The sequence below is a fragment of the Zalophus californianus genome, chromosome X (genome assembly GCF_009762305.2).
Source record: "Zalophus californianus isolate mZalCal1 chromosome X, mZalCal1.pri.v2, whole genome shotgun sequence".
Classification (NCBI taxonomy): Eukaryota; Metazoa; Chordata; class Mammalia; order Carnivora; family Otariidae; genus Zalophus; species Zalophus californianus.
This window is the reverse complement of record NC_045612.1, coordinates 45,847,031-45,869,582: the sequence shown is the minus strand read 5'-3', so window position 1 is coordinate 45,869,582 and position 22,552 is coordinate 45,847,031. Positions and strand designations below refer to the sequence as shown.

The window sequence follows — 22,552 nt, the reverse complement described above, 5'->3', positions numbered from 1 at the left end:
CCTCCGGGGCAGTCTGGCCCTAGGTCGCCTTTCGCCTCGCAGCCTGCTGTCCTGACAGGCCCTGGCCCACCGGCCTCCAGTTAGGATGGTGGACAGAATGGGGGAGAGGGAAGTGGACAGACACTGAGCAGTCTGGGGGCTCTCACACACCGAGGGGCGGCTGATATCCATCCGCTGCTGCGGGCAGCGCACCTTCCCCGCCCCGCCGCCCCCGACCCCTGGATCCTAGCCCCCACCGCCAACCCTCCCCGGGTCCCATAGATTGCAGGGCCAGCAATGAGGGGGTGGTCGCCGCGGAGGTCTGCAGAGGCGCGCTGCTGTGAGCCCGCCCCTTAGGCTGGGGCTCCTCCCGGCCCCGCCCCCTTTGGGTCGGAACTAGGGTGGGCCGGGGAGGGGGCGTCGAGCCCATTCGTGTCGTATCCCTCCGCCCCCCTTCCCGACACCCTCGCCGCGAGCGTTTCGTGCCGCATCCTGCGCAGCCCCTGCCCAGTTTGGTGCAGCGGCGCGGGGGGCGGGACGCCTCTTTGCGATTCTGGCCGCACGCAAGGCGGTGGGAATCCGAGTGAGGAGCTCCGAGAGGAGGGGGGAGGCCAACGACCTGCACCTTGAGCCTGTGAAGGCAAGTGGGGGTGTCGTTGGGGGAGGCGGGGGGACCCCCACTGTCGCCCGGCTTCCACAGCCTTCCCGGACCCCAGACCCTGGCAGCCTGGCCAGGAGGAGGCGACCTCCCTGAGAGAGGTGCGCAGCGCCGCGGGACCCCTGGCGAGGAGAGGCGGCGACTGGCGCGGGCCGGGCCCCGGCCACCGGGGCTGGCCGGAGAGGCTCCCTCGGATCCTCTGGAGGCGAACTGCTCCCGCCACTCCGCGGCCAGCTTTCCAGGCGCCCGCGACCCGCCGTCGACGGTGCCTGTGCCGGGAGAGAGCTGTGGGGGGAGGCTGCTGCGGAAGAAATGGCGGAGCCGGAGCTGGGGTGGGGGGCGCCCAGGGAGGCCGCCGGGGCGGGGGGGCGGGATGGCGTCCGAGCTCTGTGCCCATCTGGCGGGAGCGGGTGGCCGGTGGCGTCGGCTACTCCGGGCCCTGATTCTGGAAAGGGGCCTGTCCCTTCCCACAGGCGCCTGGTTGATGCCAAAGTCTCTCTGCGCGGTAGGTCTGGCGGTTTCCTCCCGCAGGGTGCATCTGTAGAGGAGAGGCTTGAGAAAAAGAAGGAACGGGACAATGGCCTGGATTTCTGGAGGTGTGTGGGGCTAGGGGGGGATGGGCAGCAGCCATTGAGTGAAGACCCGAATCGGGGTGGGGTGACTGCGACCGTAACAGGTCAGGCATCCAGGAATACCTTCTAAAATTCCCCTTTGTATTAGCTTTCTAAGCACTCGCCTCGCCTTCGTCCCTCACCTCCACCGAAAATTCGTGGTAGGAAAAGATGGGCTAGGAGGTGAGGGTGAGACACAAGTCATAATTACAAGTGCCACTGCACAACCTGTTTTCTAGAATATGCGGGAACCCTTCCCCCAATTTATGCTGCGCAAGGCAGTGGGATGTGGTGCACCTAGTGGTGAATCCTTAGAATTGGAGAAAGGAGCAGTGTGAAGAGTGTGACGTCAAGAAAAGATGTTGTTGTCTGGGGAACTCTGAAGTAGACCTTATATAAAACGAGAATATTCTACCAAGAGGACTCTACATGTTTGAAAAACAAATAATATGTGGACTCCCTTCCTTGGTGTTTGTGGGTCTACCCAGAGCTCAGTTGCTACCATGGTCTCCTGACTGTCATGCTTTTTCATCTGTTTGTCCATAGGCCTGCTTTGAAGCTGCTCACTTTTGTGAGGAAGGGAAGGAGGAGGAGACTGGTTCAAATCTCTGAGGTTGGTGTGAAGGTGGGTAAATCAGTGGAGCACTATAGAGTAAGATCATGGCAAGTGTCTTTGATCCAAGTGGGTCCAGGACCTCCTCCACCTCTCCTGCTTGCTGCCAGATTTACACACTGCCACAGCATCCCTTGTCCGTTTCCTGCAGGAGATATTAGGAATATTGGGGTACGTGTGGATTGGGCTGTGAATGGGAGGAGAAGACCTGAAAGCAGGGACCACGAGACAGGAAAAATTAGACAAATTAGATCTTTAAACAGAAACATGTTTACATCAAGGATCAGTGTGTCTGTCAACCAAATATTCAGACTTCATTTTCTCCTGTATGTTTACTTCTCCACAGGACAGCCTGCTTTCTGCTATAGGGCTTAATACCACTGAAACAAAGCAAGGAGGGAGAAATTGCACCATATCCGTGCAGGTTGGTATGAAAGTGGGTACAAATTTGGGAGGGGAAGTAGAGATCAACACTGGTCCAAGAGTGATTAGGGTCTAGTCTAGGGTCTCCTCAGCCTTTCCCATTGGGAACCCACTTTCCCAGTAACCTCACACCTGTTTTGTAGCAGACAAAATAACGTGGTAACTCTTGGGGGTAATGTGTGAGGTAAAATGAGGGTGACAGAAAGACTTTCTAATAGTTCAACTGTCCCACTGAGCATTCAAGGTCCAGTCTCTGTGTGAATCTCTGCATGGGGTGATGCAGTTGGAAGAGATTCAAAGCCCCATGTCATTCTCTTTCCTTAGATCCACCTCTAGTGGCAGCTCTGGTGGTGTTGGAATTGCTGCTGACCACCACCCTCAACAGGTCGCACCCACCCAGGAACATCCATCATCCCCCAGCTTGGTTGGGCCTCTTCTGCACTTTGTCTGTGACACTGACTGAGACTAGGCTTCGGAAGGAGGTTGATTGATTGCTGAACTGGTGATTGACTCTAACATTTGTTTCCAACTCTACCACCTGAATCACTGAAAGATCTGAGTGTGAAGCTAGATCTGTGGTAGAGGCTGAGACTGGGGTGGGGTTACTTAACTGGGCCTCCTCTGTAACTTGTACCATGACTGGGGCTGAGATTGAACCTGCTGCCCAGGCAAAGCCTGAAAAGAAGGCTGGAGAAGAGGTTGGGGGTGGGGCTGAAAGAGAGAATGAAGTCCCCTTGGTGGTCAGACCCAAGGTTAGGACCCAGGCACAGGTAATGCCTGGGGCAAGGCCCAAAACTGAGACGAAGTCTATGCCAGGGGCAAGGCCCAAAACCGAGTCCCAGGCAGTGGCAGGGGCAAGGCCCAAAAGTGAATCCCAGGCAGTGACTGGGGCAAGGCCCAAAAGCGAATCCCAGGCCATGGCTGGGGCAAGGCCCAAAACCGAGTCCCAGGCCATGGCTGGGGCAAGGCCCAAAGCTGAAGTGAGGGCAGTAGGGGGAGCACGTCCTAAGACCGAGGCCAAGGTAATCCCTGGGGCAAGGCCCAAAGATGAAACTCAAGCTTGGGCCCAGACTGAGTTTGGGGCTGAAGCAATGTCACAAACAGAAGGCTTGACCCAGACCAATGCTGTAGCCTGGCCACTTGTCAGTACTGAGTCTGTGTCAGTTGCTAAACCTATGGCCCTGTCTGTGGACAGGGAGCTGGTCAATGTGGACACTGAGACGTTTCCTGGCTCCCAGGTTGAGGCAGGAGTCCAACCCTGGTTTGGATCAGGGGAGGAAGCTAATATGGGGTCTTGGTGCTATCCCAGGCCCCGGGCCAGAGAGGAGGCCTCTAATGAGTCTGGATTCTGGTCAGCAGATGAGACCTCTACAATGTCTTCTTTCTGGGCCGGAGAAGAGGCCAGTATCAGATCGTGGCCCAGGGAAGAGGCCAATACCAGGTCCAGGCACAGGGCCAAACATCAGCCTAACCCCAGGTCCAGGCCCAGATCCAAGCAAGATCCCTATATTGATTCTTGGTCTGGGTCTGAAGAGGAGTCTGGCAACCCATTTTGCTTGTGGGCTGGGGAAAATACCAATAACTTGTTCAGGCCCAGAGTCAGGGATGAGGCAAATATGAGGTCCAAGCTCAGGACCAAGAGAGAGGACTTTTTTGAGTCTGAGTCTGAAGATGAGTACTATAAGGAGTCCTGGTTTTTGCCTGGAGAAGAGGCCAATAGTAGCTTCAGGACCAGAGACAAGGAAGAGCCTAATACTGTCTTGAAGCCCAGGGCCCAGAAAGATGTTAATCACAGTGGTAGGGTCAAACAAGAGTCCAGATTTGAAGAGGAAGTCATTATTGGGTCCTGGTTCTGGGCAGAGAAAGAGGTGGGTATGGAGGCTGGGGCTTCTGCCATCTGTGAATCCACACCAGGGGCCGAGGAGGGGGCCATTGGTGGATCCTTGTTCTGGACTGAGGAAAAGTCCAGTTTGGGGGCTGTGGCCAGAGAAGAGGCCAGGCCAGAGTCTGAAGAAGAGGCCATATTTGGGTCCTGGTTCTGGGATAGAGATGAGGCCTGCTTTGACCTAAATCCCAGTCCTGTGTACAAAGCTAATTCTAGATACAGAGATTCAGCTGAGGATGAACTTAAGGCATCATCCAGGCCCCAGACCTGGGAAGAGGTCACTGTTGAATTCAAACCTGGTCTTTGTCATGGGGTTGGCTTCCCATCCCCAGGCTCCTTTAGAATTCCTGAAGAAGCAGCATCTGTATTCTCTGAAATGTTTGAGGGAAAGCCCAAGAATGCAGAATTTACCCCAGAAGGGGAAGACCAGGAATCTTTGCTTCAGTCTGAACAACTTGAACCTGAATTCCCATTTCAGTATGATCCATCCTACAGGTCAGTCAGGGAAATTCGGGAGCATCTTAAGGCCAGGGAGAGTGCAGAGCCTGAGAGTTGGTCCTGCAGCTGCATACAGTGTGAGCTTAAAATTGGTACTGGAGAGTTTGAAGAACTTCTTCTATTAATGGACAAAATCCGAGATCCTTTTATTCACGAAATATCTAAAATTGCAATGGGTATGAGAAGTGCTTCTCAGTTTACCCGAGATTTCATTCGGGATTCAGGTGTTGTCTCACTTATTGAAACCTTGCTCAATTATCCTTCTTCCCGAGTTAGGACAAGTTTTTTGGAAAATATGATTCACATGGCTCCACCTTACCCAAATCTAAACATGATTGAGACATTCATATGTCAAGTGTGTGAGGAAACCCTTGCTCATAGTGTGGGTTCCCCTGAGCAGCTGCTTGGATTAAGGATGCTTAGACACCTCACTATAACTACTGACTACCACACACTGGTTGCCAATTATATGTCTGGGTTTCTTTCCTTATTAACCACAGGCAATGCAAGAACAAAGTTTCATGTGCTGAAAATGCTATTGAATTTGTCCGAAAATCCTGTCGTGGCAAAAAAACTGTTCAGTGCCAAAGCTCTGTCGATATTTGTGGGTCTCTTTAACATAGAGGAGACAAATGATAATATTCAAATTGTTATCAAGATGTTTCAGAATATCAGTAATATCATAAAAAATGGAACTATGTCCTTAATTGACGATGATTTCAATCTTGAGCCGCTTATTTCTGCATTCCATGAATTCGAGAAGCTAGCTAAGGAACTACAAGTCCAAATAGACAATCAAAATGATCCTGAAGTGGGACAACAAAGCTAACATGAATAACCACCTGCCTTTGATCAGCCTTATGTTCCCAAAGAGCCCTGAGTAGTGCTTTGGTTTTCACAGTCTGGTTTTATGTTGTAACTTATATTTTAATGCTGATGTTAACTTTGTCCAATTCTTGATTTGAGCTGGATCATTTTGTGGATGCCAAATGAATATTAGAGCTGAAAACATATTTGTTGATATTTGTCTTGCTGTCCAGATTGCAATATTTTTCAGTATTGAGCTTCTGATGAACTAAGTCGCCTGTGTACGCTACCCTGCTATTTGTTGTTTAAACATATGGTTCTCTATTCAAGTCTGTGTTTTCAATAAAGGTCTATGTGAATATTGGCAGAAATGACCCTTCAATTTGAAATCAGGTACATATACATGTGCATATTTACAAAGAGAGATAATTAGTATGACAAACATCTTCATTGAAAAATCCCATTCATGGAGTTTAAGAAGGGATTTCTGCAGGCCTGTGGTATTTGAGAAATGCTTCAGCAAAGAAGGACCCACTTAAAACTGGTCACTAAAGTGTAGGAGAAGACAGACCATTAGGTCATTCTTAGAATTGAGCTGTGCTGGTGTGAAGAAAAGTGTGATTAGAAAACCTGTCTCAGCAGCATGGATGTACCCTGTCTGCCTGGAAGAGGTAAGGCAAAATTTAGTGAGGGGTGCAGCTGGAATGAGGCCTGCTTGAAAAGCCAAGTCAGCCAAATCTGCACATTTTACAATTAGTACTGTTGTTGCTTCAGTACCACCTGAAGAGTGAAGGAGTACAATAGCACACAAATTAAATGGAGTCAGGAATAAGATTTCCTTTGTGATGATCCTAATCCAAGGAAAGTAGTAAGGAAATATGCAGCTTTTTCTATTTACTGACATGAAATGACACTGATGGTTTTATGTCCAGTGAAACAGAAGAATGTGATATCTATGGAAAATTAGATTCCATTTTAAAAAATATTGTGTGTAAATTGACACAATTTCTATGTAATTTCAATATGCCTAAGAAATTTCATACACTATAGTCTGGAATAAAATACAGCATATTAAAAATTTTTCAGAGACAAGCATTGGGGCTATTCAAAAATTACTAAGATTTTTTTTTCTTTTAATATGCTTATGTCTAGTGCATCAAGTTATAGGTGGACATATTGGAAAAGATACAGTTACATAAAAAATTGAGCTATGTGTTAAATGTTTAGAGATAAAAACATTTAGAAAAGTTGAAAAGGAATGTTTCCCTTTAGAGTGGTGAAGATTGCACAGCATTGTGACTGCTTAATGCCACTCAATTGTATACTTTAAAATGGTTAACATGATTTAAGTTTTAGGTTATGTGTATTTTCTGCAATAATAAGTAAATAGATTATATCATACCTTCAGACAGAAGAATTGCAGAAGTCAGGAATAGAGTTGGTTTGGAGAGAGAATCCAGACTTATGGGAAACATTTTATTATTTTTAAACATGGTGAAAATGGTATTTCTGTTTTGTCTGAGGATGCTAATTTTTGAAAAGGTAAAATTATAACGTAATTTAGAAATTAGGTGAAAGATTTTTTTTCAACACGAACTGCTAAGAATATGAAAAATGGTTGAAGGAGATATGTATACATACACAATATAATAACAAAATATATGTATATTAAATTTCTTACACAGAAAATTAATAAATGTTAGGATGTAATTTCTGGGTTAAATACAAAACTAGTTAATATTTTAAGGACAGTCCATTGTAACCATTGATGTTATCTGTCCACTGAACATAAATCCTTTCCATATCTGTTAGACAAAATATCTACAAATTAAAATCAGCTTCTGTGTTGAAAACTTACTCAATACAAAGTGAAGCCCAACACTGCACTAGAATAATATCCAGTAACCCATGCTGTCCTTAGCCAAGTTTGGTATAAATTTTCCGACTGTGCAATATGTTTTTTTTTCCACCCGACTCTGGTATGCAAGGTTTATGGAAATAGGGCAAAGTGGCAGTTTTGCCTGCCTTCACAAACCACAAGCATTAACAGGGATCGTCCTGGTAGTGGACACTGGAGTTTGAATGCTTGTTTTGCTCATCAATATTTTTCAAGGTAGACTCGTGTGTGTGTGTGTGTGTGTGTGTGTGTGTGTTTTAATATGTCGCCCGAGTATCATACAGAATAATAAAAATCAGTTCGTCTCCAAACTCCTCATCGAGTATTCCTCACCAGCCCCGTGTCCTAACAGAGCAAGGCCCAGGTCTAGCACGAGGGCTGGAAGCTCTGGCTCCATATCCAGCTTTCCTTCAGCTCTATCTTCACCAGGACAGGAGCTTCAGATTCTTCTAGCAAGCGTCTCAACCTCAGGGACAGAAGATTGTACCATCCGTGCGGCAGGGCTGCGGCAGGCAAGCTGACTGCGCGGTCACGTGAGGCTGGTGGTGGCTCACGTGACCACGCTCTCACTTGGGCAAACACAGAGGTGTGCAGCACGGAAAAGGGGCAGGAAGGACGTACACTTGACGAGTGACAGACTGCCGTGGGAGGAGTGGTAGGACGTTGTGGTGGGTGGGTGGGTGGGTGGGTGTCTCTCCATGCTGCACTAACCTGGAAACGAATTTCTTGGGCGATCAGAATTACAGCGTTTGTTGGTAGAGGGCACAGCCCCTCGGCCTGTTGCCAGAGTCTTAGCCGGGGTCAGTCTTTTGCCCAGGAGCTCAAGAGGCAGGAAGTCATCCTGCGGGAGGAAGACGTGAGAGAAGCAGCGGTTGCTGTTGGAGGAGGTGGGTGCGGGGCCGGGAAATGGCATCGGTGGGAGGTGGTGGCTGAGACTAGGTGCGGGTGCAGGGAGTGCCTCGGACTCTCCTGCTCTCTGCTCTCTCCTGCCTTCTGAACACCCCTCCCCCACTCCCAGCCTCCCCGCCCCGCTCTGAGTGATTCTGTTTGTGGGTGTGGGAGGGGGACACACGGAGGGAGTTGGCGTCAGGGGAGCCTAAAGAGAGGAAATGGTGAAGTGACAATCCCTGAACTCCTGAGGCACTGGATCTGGAAAGCGGTTGTGAGAATGGTTTAGGGGCCTAGGGCACGCTGCCTCAAAATGTGCCATTTTGGCATGCAGATTATTTGGAGCTGAAAATAAATGAGGCCCAAAAAACTCAGGAGGAAACTTTGACCTCCCTAACTGCCTAAAAATAATTTAGGTTGAGAACCTACTCCAGGAAGAGAGCTACCACCATAGATAACTACAGTATGATATGAACTAGGGGTGGTTGACAGGGAGGAATTTAGCAAAGTATCTGTTAAAATTCCTTTCTATGTCCCATTGTATCTGTATGGCCCCACTAACATCTGTTTGCCAAACATTCATTCTTTCCTCTTTTGAATTGCTTTCCTTCCCTTTGAAGTCCCAAATCGCTACACTTTTTCTTAGTTAGGTATAACAAGTTGACTCATTTTGCCTGACTGTCTTTGGAATCTCATGGCTGTGTGGGTTCCCTGTATGTATGAGGTTAAATTTTATTTTCTCCTGTTAATCTGTCTCGTCAATTTAACTCCTACTCCAGCTAGAAGAATCTTGAAAGGTAGAGAAAAAAATTTTCCTCAACAATGGGAACTATGAGCTACACTTCCTTCCTCTCACATAGTTGGCGCTCACTCTCTACTGTCTATATATAAAGTCTTCCAGACACTGGGGATGGCTGAGACCAGATCAAAATTGGGGGAGGATGGGGGGAAAGAGGCAGCGTTACATCTGTCTTATACTGCAAAGTTCCAGCTTCCAAAAGATCCAAGAGTAGAATGAACCCCAATCTGAGAAACTCTAGGGAAGGGGTGGGGGACAGACTCAGGAGGAGGGAACCTAGAAGTTTCAGGCCCTTCACATGGAATTTCTCATTGGGATATCACCAAGTTCTTCAACTCCCAATAGGATCCTTGGATCTTAGCCCCAGGCAGCAGCTCCTTCCCATCTAGGAGCACAAAAGTTGCTATTCAATCTGAGGCTCCTTCCTCCTGCTGTCCTGGGCCTCAGAGGAGGTTCTTTCTGGGAACCACTGACAGAAACTATTTTATGGACGGTCTCACATGTTTCCCTCTGTAGATGCTTTGTTCTTTTCCTTGTGATTTGTTCTCTGCTCATTTCTTAGGGCTTGTTCCTTTGGTCTCATCCTGGGTACCAGCCCTTGGTAAATCCTTGACATCTTTCTAACTGAATGCCCTCCCTCCCATGCATCCACTGGATACCAATGCAATTTAGGAAGGTGTCGCCAGGAAGTAATGAGTTTTCCCAAACCCTCTCATATCCTTATTTTTATACTCAGTATAGAGTTGAAACCATGCCATAATAATACTTCAGGCCCTCCTGTTTACATTTAAAAGCTAGGACTGAGCAGAGATTGAGGCCTAGGACGACCTCCTCCTCTCTTGCTTCTTGCCTGCTTTGTTATTATCCTCTTTCCCCCACTTTCCAGAATTCTGGTAATATAAGTACTGGGTCCAATGTTCAGGTTATAGTCTTTCCTATATATATATATATGTATATGTATATATATATATGTGTATATATATGTATATATATATATATTTTATTTATTTATTTGAGAGAGGGAGAAAGCAAGTGATAACACGAGCAGAGAGGAGAGGCAGAGGGAAGAGGCAGAAGCAGACTCCCCGCCAAGCAGGGAGCCCAATGTGGGGCTCGATCCTAGGACCCTTCGACCATGACCTGAGCTGAAGGCAGACACTTAACCGACTGAGCCACCCAGGTGCCCCTAAGAAAGAATATATTTAACCTTTGTTCCTGGTTCCTGGCACAGAGCTTCAAAACACCTACAAATTTCTTGAGTGATAGGAATGTATTTGTTGTGCTAATAAAGTGACTTTGGTGGGCCCCTAGATAGGTTCAGGATGTGGGCTGGTCACCAGTGGGACCAACATGTGACTAGAGTGGGAACTTCAGGTGAGCTGGGATTCTCAGAGAGGGGAGGAGGGCCAGATTTTGGGTTCAGTCATGTGGCCAAGGATTTAATGGATAATGTCTATATTGAATGAAAACTCAGGGCTCTGTGGGGCTTCCTGATTGGTAAAAACACTGATATCCAGGGAGGTTGATGTGGCATGAATCCATGGGAAGAGGGCTTGGGAGCTGTGTGTCTAAGACCCTTCCAGATCTTATTCTATGTGTATCCTTTATAATAAAACTCTTAATTCTGAGTATAGAACTTTTAGAGAGTTCTGTGAGTTGTTCTGGTAAATTATCAAGCCTGAGGAGGTCATGGGAAACCCTGAATTTATAACTGATCACTCAGAAGTATGAGCGGCCCCCGTGACTTGTAATTGGCATCTGATCTGAAATGGGGCAGTATTGTTGGGGATTGAGGACTGCACCCTTAAACCTGTGGAGTCTGATGCTAAGTCCAGGTAGTTGGTGTCAAAGAACTGATGTCAGAACAATGGTATCACACGTTCCTATTTTTTAGCAGCCATCCCTAGATTAATATCTGTCGCTGATCCTATGTATCATACATAAACAAGTTAAAATGTGGGAGGCAGAGGCCACCAGTATATTATGGGTGAAAAAAATAGCATGTGTTTTTGTGGCAAGCACCTGCAATTTAAATTATTTTTAAAGTTCTCTATAATTTCTATATATTTTTTCTCATTAGAGCTCCCTCCACCTAGAATTCCTGTTGGGAGTACTGCGTTTATATTTGGGGAACTTCACATTGTGGCCTGGCTGGATACCTCTAAGTCCCACGTGCAACCTGAAGCAGATACTTAGCCAATTAACACCTGTGGATTTTTTCAATCTCAGCCAAAGGGCAGGGTAAGTGTGGGGTGTGTGTGTGTGTGTGTGTGTGTGTGTGTGTGTGTGTGTATCCCCAAGTATGAAAATGATTATCTCTGTTCTGATCACTCCTTGGGTATGACTTGTAGGGGCCAGGATCATCCATCAGTTTTTTCCTGGGGTGTAGTTGAAGTAGAAACCTCATCACTCATATGGCCCTTTTGTTTCTGCACCTTTTCTGGATAAATACTATGGGCTATCTCAAGTAATAAATGTCAGGGCCCATTCAGATGTTACTTGACTTAAAATGTTGCTGCCTGGGGATAAAATTAGAGCAGATTTGTCATCAGTCCAGTCATGAATGAAAGAAAGGTATCTTTTTACAATACAGCTGGACTATTATCACTCACTGACCCTCTACTTTGCCCCTAGTTTTAAAAGAGCAACCTTCAATGGAATCTCATCTATGAAATATTACCAGGTTCTCTATGGAAAGTTTCAAGGCCCTGCACCCTTCCATACAATTCCACCTTGCTATCTCCATCTCCCAACACATTCTTCCAAGTCAGAGCCAGGACTAGAATGAGATAAGGACACATTTTAAAGAGGCACTCACTGTCAGATACCTCACCCTAGTCCAAGCCCTTCTCCACTTTGCCTGCACTCAAGCCACATTGGACTATCTGCTTTTGCCCAACCCAACTACACTTCGTGCTTTACTACTTCTATGCCTTTCCCCACACTGTTCCCTCAGTCTTCAATGCTCTTGCAACCCTTTCTGTGCCTATGAGAAACATAATCATCCTTTTAGGCTCAGTCTCAAATGCTAGGGTTTGAAGTCTTTCTGATCCCTTCACCCTTTACTCTTTGCACGTTGGTAGGAAGTAATTCCTCCATCCTTTGTACTTCTACAGTATTTTATTTGGCCCTCTTTTAGCATTTGTTTCTTTATATCATGGACTGAAGTCTTTTTTTTTTTTTTTGAGCAAGATAGAACTAGTGTAGAAGGACAAGTAGAAGAAGAAATTTGGACTCTAGAAGTCTGAATCAAACCCGAGTCTGTCTGACCACAGTGCTTGAGCCTTTTACTACTTGCAGTAGTAATTATTAGTATTAAGATTTATTGGGTGCTTTATATGAGCCAGATACTCTTCTAAGGGTTCTAAATGTATTAACTTATTTAATCTTCAAAACGAACTTATGGAGTAGGTGCTGTTGTTGCCTCCATTCTACAAATGAGGAAGCTGAGACACAGACTGGTTAAGTGACTTACCCAAGCTCACTGAATTGGTTAGCAGAGGTGCTGAGATTCAAACCTTAGTGGTTGGAATCTAGAGCTGGTATGTGTTACCATTATGCTACATCAATATCTCTGTAGTGCTAATTATCACTAAAAGCTGCCATCATCCCCGTCACTAACTTCATCATCAGATTTTGTTTCTTGTAGCCTGTAGCAAAAGACTTTATTCATCATTAAGAAACGTAAGTCAGAGTATTATTAGACCTCTTGTTCCCTAGCTCCTTCTTTCTGTCTATCAGCCTACTCCAGCTTTTCCTTCCTTCTCAATTTAATGGTCCATCATGGTCCGTCATTTTTACTACTCTCCTACCTCATCCTCTAGTTCCCGGCTTCACTGCCCTGGCAAAATCTCAGCTCTTGATAAATCCCAAATATTCACCTCTCCTTATACCTGTATTGCTTAGTGCAGTGCACCTGGGGAAAGTTAACCAAATTTTTCTGACTATTGACACTATGAATTTATCTTTTTTGACCTCAGTACAGTCCCCTGAATTGAAAGCAGATAATCTCTAATGTCTACACTGTGGATATTTCACAAGGGTGCATTTTCACACAGTGACTCTGAACTAAAACTAACTGAGCTCAAGCACTTAATGTACTTCTGAGCCCCTTAGATAAGTAAAGGCTTGGGTTTTCTGCCTGAAGCTTTCCTTTTCAATATAGAACAGAAGCCAGTCACAGTTGTCAGACCTCTAGCGATCATTAGGCAAGGTGTTCAGAATCTACAGTTTTCCTTTCACGTGGAAACATGAGTTTCTGACACTGGTTTTAAGACGTAGGTACTCACTGACAGACAAAAGTCAGGACCTATTGCTCATTGAAGAGTTGTTTTGTGCCTAAGCGTACATATGATTTAGGATTGTTCTATTTTCATATGACAAGGAACTCAACTAAAACAACCCTAATAGAGAAATTATTATCCACAGATTGGAAGTACTGAGGCAGAGCAGCCGTGATGGTTGTTTGATTCAGGTAAGGACGCCACTTTTTTCCATCGCTTTCTTCTGCTATTCACAATATCAACTTCTGTCCTAAAGCTAGAGGCTTGATATCTCAACAGTTGCAGGTGTCAAGCAATTTCCTGAGGAAGAAAAGGAGACAAGCTTTCCTGATGGCCTTTTCTTATGAGTGAGGGCACTTTCCTCAGAAGTCCTTCTGCAATCTCCTCCTAATGCCTCATTGAGTAGAGTTATATCACCACCCCTTCCTGAACCAGAAGGTAACAAGAGGATGGATTGCCCCTAGAGCAAGCCAACTCACCCCTGGAACTGGGATCAGCCTCCCTGTGCTACATGACTACAAGGAGGAGGGAGGCATACTTATGCAAAAATGACATTCTTTTAGTAAGGGGCTAGGTAAGCAATGCACTATGCCAAGTACTGAGGTTACAGTGACAAAGAGCTCAGTGGCAATATCTTATCAATTATGACCACTAAAAGCCACCATGGAGTTCTCATCTATTCTTTCCTACTTTCCCCAGCCCACCTCATAATATGACTAGATCACAAGTTCAAAAAGGAACTAGAAAGACCTGATACATGCAGGTATTTCAGAATATCAGATACTTCCTAATTTAGTGTGCACCAGAATCCTGTGAAATAGTTATAAACAGCCTCATAAAAACATTAAGTACCTTTTCCAAAGTGACACAAATAGTAAATGGTAAAGTCTCTATTCAGGTTTTGGATTGCCTGGCTCTGAAGTCTGGCCAGGTTCCAGAGTTGAGCCCAGAGGAGAGAGACCTTTCTCTACCATCCAGCCTCTTTAAAAAAGGGCTTCGAGGACTCAGAAACTGGCCATTCTAGTCTAAGCAAGCACTTAGTAGTACAGTGCACTGCCTCCTGGTGGTAGTGGTGGTGACAGAGGTGACTTCTTTCCTCCCAGAGTTAAGTCACAGTTGCTCAGACCTCACCACCAAGGACTTTGGTTCTGGAAGTCTAAACTCTAATCTGCACTCCAGGTTATGAACTTAGGGGCTGAGATGCCAGATATAGGGAGCCATATAAATATTCTATACCCAGGAGGGAAAAGAGCCAATATTTATGGAACAGCTCAGTTTTGAAGGACAACTTTATTCCCAGATCTAATACACAGCTGAAAGGAAGAGGACAAATGCTATGTTCACTGGTCTTGCGCTACCCCATTAAAATCCATACGCCAGACTTCCAGGTTCAGTTAGGACATGTAAAGAGCTTGGAAGTCATTGCTCCTGTATTTCCAAACAGAAAAAAAAAGCTGAACAAACTGAGAATCAATGACTTATCTTAGACCCATCAAAGAACTGAGGTTACAGGGCAAATAATCACCCCAAAGTCTGGAGAAAAGACAAATCTGGAGAGGCACAACCTATCTCTCCTTACATAGAGCAGAAACTGCTAGAAACATAAACATGTGAGAACACTTAAATGGGGGTAATTTTGACAAATTGCTAGAGACTGAATGTGGACTAGTTTGAGAGTGGGAAACCCCATGGGGACCTGCAGGCTTCGAGGTTTAGTGGGCTTTACCTCTAGGAAGTCCAGCAGGTTCTCACAAGTGAACATCCCAGAAAGGTCCCCTCATGGTTCTGGAAGGGGAAAATACACTCTCGTGAATACATCAAGAACCATCTCCGGGATAAAACCTACTCTCCAGTGAAAAAGCCTTCCCCTGAGCTTTATCCCAGCTGAGGAAAAGGCATTCCTCCTATCCAGCCCACTCTAGCCTTCCATTGTCACATAAGGAAGAGAAAGAAGCTAAGAAACACTTGTGAAGGTCATAGCCTAGGGACACAGGCCTACAAAACACTGGAATTTAATCATAAGATTATAGAACACTTGCTCTCCTCCACACATTATCACATTGCTAACAAACTTCCAGTGTCATAACAGTGGAGTGTAGCTAAAAGAGTTGCAAAAAGTAGATTCTGCAAGGAGTGATTAGGGAAGCCCGAAGTTTGGAGGGAGGATAAAATAAGGACACTAGAGGAATTTGAAGACCATAGCACTTACAGCTACAGCAAACATTACCCACAGCCCAACTGCTAACCAGCTTAACTTAAAACTTCTCACCAAAGGTCTCTTCACCTCAGGTCCTATCACCTAATGCATCATATCCAGCTTTCAACACAAAATTAAAAGGCGTGCTAAAAGGAAAGAAAAAGCACGGTTTGAGGATACAAAGCAAGCCTCAGAACCAGACTCAGATATAATGCAGATTTTTGAAGTATCAGGGAATTTAAAATAAGTATGCTTAATATGTTAACAGCTGTAATGGATAAACTAGACAAGTGTATATGGCAAGTGGCTGAGATCCAAACTAGTTCTACTCCCTGCCACATTTCCACACGGCCAAAGATCATGAGAGCTTGGATGTGACTGCAAGAGAAGACTTGATAGGTCAGTTGAAGAAGAGCCAGGACAAGCCTGACCCCTGGCCATGGGGGCAACAGACAGGAAGTATGCTAGGACCCAGTGCGGGTCGTGCCTGGCGAAAAAAGGCCCTCTTTGGGCAACTGTGGGGACTGCGAAATGGCAAAAGCATGTTGCCAGTTTGAGTGGGGGGAAAACAGCAGTGTGGCAGAAAGAATGGAGGCAGAGCAGTGGTTGGTTTTCTCGGGGTAGAGGTGTAGATCTGCCTTCCTTTAGAAAAGGCGCAGTGGTGAGGCCTCCGTGGGGGCCCCCCTCCCATCTTCCTCCCTTCAGTGGCCTCGCGAAGCAATGAAGGAAGAACGTGGGACGGCCACCCACCTCAGAACCTCCGGGGCAGTCTGGCCCTAGGTCGCCTTTCGCCTCGCAGCCTGCTGTCCTGACAGGCCCTGGCCCACCGGCCTCCCGTTAGGATGGTGGACAGAATGGGGGAGAGGGAAGTGGACAGACACTGAGCAGTCTGGGGGCTCTCACACACCGAGGGGCGGCTGATATCCATCCGCTGCTGCGGGCAGCGCACCTTCCCCGCCCCGCCGCCCCCGACCCCTGGATCCTAGCCCCCACCGCCAACCCTCCCCGGGTCCCATAGATTGCAGGGCCAGCAATGAGGGGGTGGTCGCCGCGGAGGTCTGCAGAGGCGCGCTGCTGTGAGCCCGCCCCTTAGGCTGGGGCTCCTCCCGGCCCCGCCCCCTTTGGGTCGGAACTAGGGTGGGCCGGGGAGGGGGCGTCGAGCCCATTCGTGTCGTATCCCTCCGCCCCCCTTCCCGACACCCTCGCCGCGAGCGTTTCGTGCCGCATCCTGCGCAGCCCCTGCCCAGTTTGGTGCAGCGGCGCGGGGGGCGGGACGCCTCTTTGCGATTCTGGCCGCACGCAAGGCGGTGGGAATCCGAGTGAGGAGCTCCGAGAGGAGGGGGGAGGCCAACGACCTGCACCTTGAGCCTGTGAAGGCAAGTGGGGGTGTCGTTGGGGGGAGGCGGGGGGACCCCCACTGTCGCCCGGCTTCCACAGCCTTCCCGGACCCCAGACCCTGGCAGCCTGGCCAGGAGGAGGCGACCTCCCTGAGAGAGGTGCGCAGCGCCGCGGGACCCCTGGCGAGGAGAGGCGGCGACTGGCGCGGGCCGGGCCCCGGCCACCGGGGCTGGCCGGAGAGGCTCCCTCGGATCCTCTGGAGGCGAACTGCTCCCGCCACTCCGCGGCCAGCTTTCCAGGCGCCCGCGACCCGCCGTCGACGGTGCCTGTGCCGGGAGAGAGCTGTGGGGGGAGGCTGCTGCGGAAGAAATGGCGGAGCCGGAGCTGGGGTGGGGGGCGCCCAGGGAGGCCGCCGGGGCGGGATGGCGTCCGAGCTCTGTGCCCATCTGGCGGGAGCGGGTGGCCGGTGGCGTCGGCTACTCCGGGCCCTGATTCTGGAAAGGGGCCTGTCCCTTCCCACAGGCGCCTGGTTGATGCCAAAGTCTTTCTGTGTGGTAGATCTGGCGCATTTAACAAAACGGCAGTTGAGTGGGTAGATTATGAAGACATCAAAATGAAGTGTTTATCCACCTCATGATATTGCCTTCCATATTTATATCTTGCACCCAAATAAATGTAAGGAAATGACAGAGTGAGGAGTAGATCACCTTTCACAGGAAGGGTCTGTGTGAAGAAATAGTGTGGCATTAATCCACCTTTCTCCTTCAGGATCCTTTTTCTCAACATCGCAGCCCACTTTAATATGTTGAGGTGTGGGAATGGTGGGTCAGAATAGAGGGGAATGTTTTCTGAAGGGTCAATTTAAACCCTATGACGTTTATACTTACTTCCTGATTCTTCAGAAGGTGGTGTTAGGACCTGAATTCTGGGTAACTGTCTATTAACCTGGTATTTTGCTGCCATTGTCTGTATATTCTCTTGGTGTTTTGCTGAATGCTCCTCCTCCTTTTTGCAGGTCGTGACTCTTCTCCAGCTACCGACTGTTGACTGTTCTTTGGTGGGAAGGATAGAAGTTCCTGAGGACCCCTGCTGTGTAGGCTGGCTGGCATAGGTGGCGTCTGTGTATGCATGGGGAAACGGTAGGGGCATGCAAAAATGGTATTGAACTAATAGTCACTATTATCTTTACTGAGTGCTTTCTAAATACAGTTGCCTGCATTCCACTATCCACTCTCCCATCTCATATTTTGTTCAGGGAAAGAGGTGTGGCCTCTGCTGGGAAAATGACAGAATTAAAAATTAGGAGGAAGTATAATTAGACAAGCTGCAGGTCTTGGGGGAATGGATGCAAAATAATCTGGTAGGATCAGACAGGTGGGAGACATTTAACATGGCCTCAAATAAACAAAAGTATGTGTTATAACATTTGTGATGGATGTTGGGCTAAGTCAGTCTCTTCTGTTTTCTCTCTTTTGCCTTTTTATTTATTCTTAAGTTTGTTTCTTTGTAGGTTCCTGTAGAACTCTGTAGATAGTTCACTTTGAATTAAGCAAGAGGACGAAAACTATTCATTTGGGTCCAAGGTGAGTGTGAGCATGAGCACCCCTATTGACTGGGGATGGAAATGGGCTACTGGCAAGTAGGTGAGACAAGCTCATATCTTGGAGCCATTGTCTTCCAACTTTCCAGACACTTCTGTCCTCACATTTGTGTATAGGAAATGGGGATAAGTTAAGCCAGGTTTGTGCCTAGAGGGTAATTGATAGATACCCAGGAAATGGGGTGAGAAGCCATGAGGACCAAGGAGGCCAGAAACATCATATAACCAAAATTCTAGATTTGGAAAGGCATGTATTGAGTTTAGAATTCAGAGCACATGTCTGTCTACCAAATACTGAAAATTCCAACCCTCCTGTATTTTGTCCATAGGTCTGCCTGTATATTGGCTGTAGGACTTACCATTCCTGAAAGTAAGGAAGGGGGAGAAAATTGCACTAGATGAGTATAGGTTGCTGTGAGGCCTACCTTGATAGACCTGGATGTTTCTTAGCCTTTCTACCTTTCAGCAAGCTTTTCCATCATCCCTGCTCCTATGTGATACAGAGAAAAGAGTGTGTTAGTGCCTGGGCAGTACATTGTTGGGCATTAGTGGGAGTGTGGAAGGGATAAAATGAGGTAACAGAGTTTTCTAGTATTCCACTTCTACCACACAATCCATCTCTATTCTCATGTCTTGTGTGGCTGTCTGCATGGAGAAGCACAGTTGGAAGAGACTTAAAGCTCGTTTTCTTCTTCGACCTCAGGTCCATCTCCAGTGGTGGCTATAGTGGCCTTGGAGTGGCAGGTCATCACCTTCAACAGGTCTGAACTCAGGAACCATCATCTTCACTCAGGCTGATTGCCTCTGTCTTCTCTCTGTATCATTGACAGAGGCTGTGAGTTTGGAAAGAGGACTGTGTGACTGATGAGCTGATGACTAACTCTTGCTATAAAGTTTATGTCTGACCCAGTGAAAGAGTGTTAAGACATTGGCCTGGGACACATTGAGAACCAGGGCCAAGATTGTATAGGGCTATCTATATAACTGGTCTTCAACCATGACTGGGGCTAAGAATGAGAGTAGAAACAAAGCCAAAACTCAAAAAAGGGCTGGTATACAAGCTGAAGCAAAGAGGGAGTCTACTGCCATAGTCAGACCTGTAGCCAAGACCCAGGACAAAGCAATAGCCAAGGCAGGGTCTCAAGCTGATGCAGCAGCAGTGATGAAAGCAAGGTCTAAGAATAGGATTGTTACTGAGATAAAGGAAAGAGCCCTGGCAGATTTCAGTCCCAAAGCTGAAGATGAGGCCACTAGAGTATCTGGGATGTCTTCTGTGTCTGAGGCTAATGCTGAGTCCAGGTCCATATGTAAAGATAAGGCTGGTATTGATACCTGGTTTTGGGCTGGGGAAGAGGCCAATGTTGGTTCCTGGTTTTGGAATGGAGAAGAGGCTAGTAATCATTCCAGTGCTAAGGATGAAGGTAAAGCTGGTATTGGTCCCCCATCCTGTGCTGAAAAGTTAGAGCCTGTGGCTGGGGCCGGCTGCAGAGCTAGGCCAGGGACTGAGGAGGAGGAGGAAGAAAATGTTATTGGGAACTGGTTTTGGGATGGAGATGAAACTAGTTTTGATCCTAATCCTAGACCTGTGAGTAGGATAGTTAGGCCCCAGCCTGTGGATGAAATTAATGAAAAAAATAGGCCCAAGGACTGGTCTGAGGTAACTATCTGGCCCAAAGCCCCTGCTGTAACTCCAGCAGTGTTAGGATTTAGATCCCAAGTCCCATTTGAGATAAAGCCTCCTTCATATATTGTCCTGGCCTCAGCTGAGGAAAATACCCATTCTTTGCCTGTGGCAACAACATGCCCTTCTAGGAGCACTACTTCATATTCACAGCCTGTCCCTGAGTACCCATTTGGTTCTGACCCTTGCATCCAGACTATAGAGGAGATTAGACGCCAAATCAGGATCAGGGAAGTGAATGGGATTAAGCCATTTGCTTGCCCTTGCAAAATGGAATGCTACATGGATTCTGAGGAATTTGAAAAACTTGTTACCTTACTTAAGTCAACTACTGATCCTCTCATTCATAAAATAGCTCAAATTGCAATGGGGATCACTAATGTTCATCCCTTTGCCCAAGAGTTTATTAATGAGGTGGGTGTAGTGACGCTTATTGAAAGCTTGCTCAGTTTTCCTTCCTCTGAAATCAGAAAAAAGGCCGTAATTACTCTGAATCCTCCCTCTGGGGATGAAAGACAACGCAAGATTGAATTACACGTTAAGCATATGTGTAAGGAAACCATGTCTTTCCCCTTGAACTCACCTGGACAACAATCTGGATTAAAGATACTAGGGCAACTGACTGCTGATTCTAACCATCACCACATTGTTGCCAATTACTTTTCAGAGCTTTTCCACTTGCTATCCCTGGGAAATCGTAAAACCAGAAATCTTGTTTTAAAAGTACTTTTGAATATGTCTGAAAATCCAGCTTCAGCCAGAGACATGATCAATACAAAGGCCTTAGCAGCATTAAAACTCATCTTTAACCAGAAAGAGGCAAAAGCCAATCTCGTTAGTGCTGTGGCCATATTTATTAACATAAAGGAGCATATCAGAAAGGGTTCAATTGTAGTTGTTGATCACATGAGTTACAATACACTGATGGCCATTTTCCGTGAAGTTAAAGTAATTATTGAAACAATGTAAAATGAGCCAGAAATAAAAGTGAATGCTTTGAACAATCTAATAGGCTGTGTATTCCTAAAGAGCCTTGCATAATGTTTTGATTATTACAATGTATACGTTATAAATCACATCTGTAATGTGACATGACCTGCAACAGTCTCTAGGCTTGAGCTAGACCATTTTTGAGATACCAATGAATATTGCATTGTAAGCTGAAAACATCTGTTGATTTTTATCTTGTGTAGATGGGCACCTTTTTAACATTTTACTTAAGATAGTGAATCAGTTCATCTTAAGTAGGCTAAACTTATTCATTAGTATTTGCTTAGATCTATTTGTGGCTTCAAATGGCAAAAAAAAAGAAGATATTGAATTTGTAATCTAGTTGCAGAAATAAAGCATATGCACACAAAAAGAGAACTAACAGCACTCACATATATCCATACGCACACACATTCATTGCTGAGTGTGCACTCAACATGTAAAGGCAGGAGTTGCTGTAGGCTGTTTAATGTAAGAGGAATTACTGTTTTTCCCTTATTCTGCCTTCATCAGATAATTCATGGTAGGAATTATAGCCACTGGTGTAAACTGAAGAGAATGTCTCAGTGTGTGAAAATAATTAGGTTATATGCTTTGAGATTTTTCAATAGCTAAGAAACTAAAACAAGACCATACTGTAAATACTGTTTGTAACTTGCTTCTTTCCCCACTGACTGTACATTGTGAGCATCTTTCCATATCAATAAATGTGCTTCTATAACATATTTTTGAATCACTTAATGTTTTTTCTGTGTTAACAATTAGTGCATAGTGCCCTAATGTTTCATTGCATATCCCTCTTAAAAATATGCACACATTTATTCTTTTGGAAAAACAAGAGTATAGTATTCTGCAACTTGCCTCATCTTTATAATTATCTTTCCAACTTAGTATTATGCAGATATACCACGAGATTTTTATTTAATAGCTTTATTGAGGTACAATCGACATACATTAATCCATACATATTTAAAGTATACAATTTGGGGGCACCGGGGTGGCTCACTGAGTTAAGCATCTGGCTCTTGATTTCAGCTCAGGTCATGATCTCAGGATTGGTGAGATCGAGCCCAGCATTGGACTCTGCACTGAGCATGGAGCCTGCTTAAGATTCTCTCTCCTTCTCTCTCTGCCCCTCCCTGCTTGTGCCCTCTCTCTAAACTAAAAAAAAAAAATCTTTAAAGTATATCATTTAATACATTTTGACATATGTATACATATGTGAAACTATCACCACAGTTGAGATATTGAACATATCCATAACATATCCGTCACCACCCCCAAAGTTTCTTCATGCCCCTTTTAATCCCTCCCACATTTCCCTATGTCTCCCTGCCTCCAAGCAACCACTAATCTGTTTTATGACAATATAGAATTGTTTTTATTTTCTGAAATTTTATATAAA

At 46.2% G+C, this 22,552-nt stretch overlaps 3 protein-coding genes across 9 annotated transcripts in view; 2 read left to right on the top strand and 1 right to left on the bottom strand.

The window, feature by feature from the left end:
- The window catches only part of GPRASP2 (G protein-coupled receptor associated sorting protein 2), a 77,249-nt gene extending 71,408 nt beyond the window's left edge, over positions 1–5,841 (top strand). For 2 of the 3 annotated variants that reach the window (XM_035725469.1, XM_035725468.1), the window contains 3 exons: positions 1,795–1,873; positions 2,208–2,285; positions 2,609–5,841. In XM_035725469.1, the coding sequence (XP_035581362.1) occupies positions 2,920–5,496 (2,577 nt within the window). In that variant the 5' untranslated portion in view covers positions 1,795–1,873; positions 2,208–2,285; positions 2,609–2,919 and the 3' untranslated portion in view covers positions 5,497–5,841. Of the gene's footprint in view, positions 1–1,107; positions 1,234–1,794; positions 1,874–2,207; positions 2,286–2,608 lie in introns of those variants that run through there. The other variant, XM_035725467.1, reaches the window with a different exon arrangement.
- On the bottom strand, positions 143–2,921 carry LOC118356496 (basic salivary proline-rich protein 2-like). Its single transcript, XM_035725435.1, has 3 exons — positions 2,823–2,921; positions 1,374–1,424; positions 143–1,243 (listed from the first exon to the last, which is right to left on the bottom strand). The coding sequence occupies exons 1-3, from the start codon at positions 2,919–2,921 to the stop codon at positions 143–145; spliced, it is 1,251 nt and encodes a 416-aa protein (XP_035581328.1).
- A 2,103-nt stretch (positions 5,842–7,944) lies between the features above and the next one.
- Positions 7,945–21,872, top strand: BHLHB9 (basic helix-loop-helix family member b9). Of its 5 annotated transcripts, none has more exons than XM_035725799.1 (6): positions 7,945–8,026; positions 11,139–11,299; positions 13,487–13,532; positions 17,892–18,015; positions 18,387–18,459; positions 19,180–21,872. In XM_035725799.1, exon 6 carries the CDS (start codon positions 19,474–19,476, stop codon positions 21,124–21,126), a length of 1,653 nt encoding a protein of 550 aa, XP_035581692.1. In that variant the 5' UTR covers positions 7,945–8,026; positions 11,139–11,299; positions 13,487–13,532; positions 17,892–18,015; positions 18,387–18,459; positions 19,180–19,473; the 3' UTR covers positions 21,127–21,872. The 5 variants fall into 5 exon arrangements, with proteins under 5 accessions (XP_035581692.1, XP_035581694.1, XP_035581695.1 ...); XM_035725801.1 differs by lacking the exon at positions 7,945–8,026 and adding an exon at positions 8,046–8,258 and having other exon boundaries at positions 17,892–17,969; XM_035725802.1 differs by lacking the exon at positions 7,945–8,026 and adding an exon at positions 8,046–8,258 and having other exon boundaries at positions 17,892–17,969; positions 18,372–18,459.
- Positions 21,873–22,552: the final 680 nt, after the last annotated feature.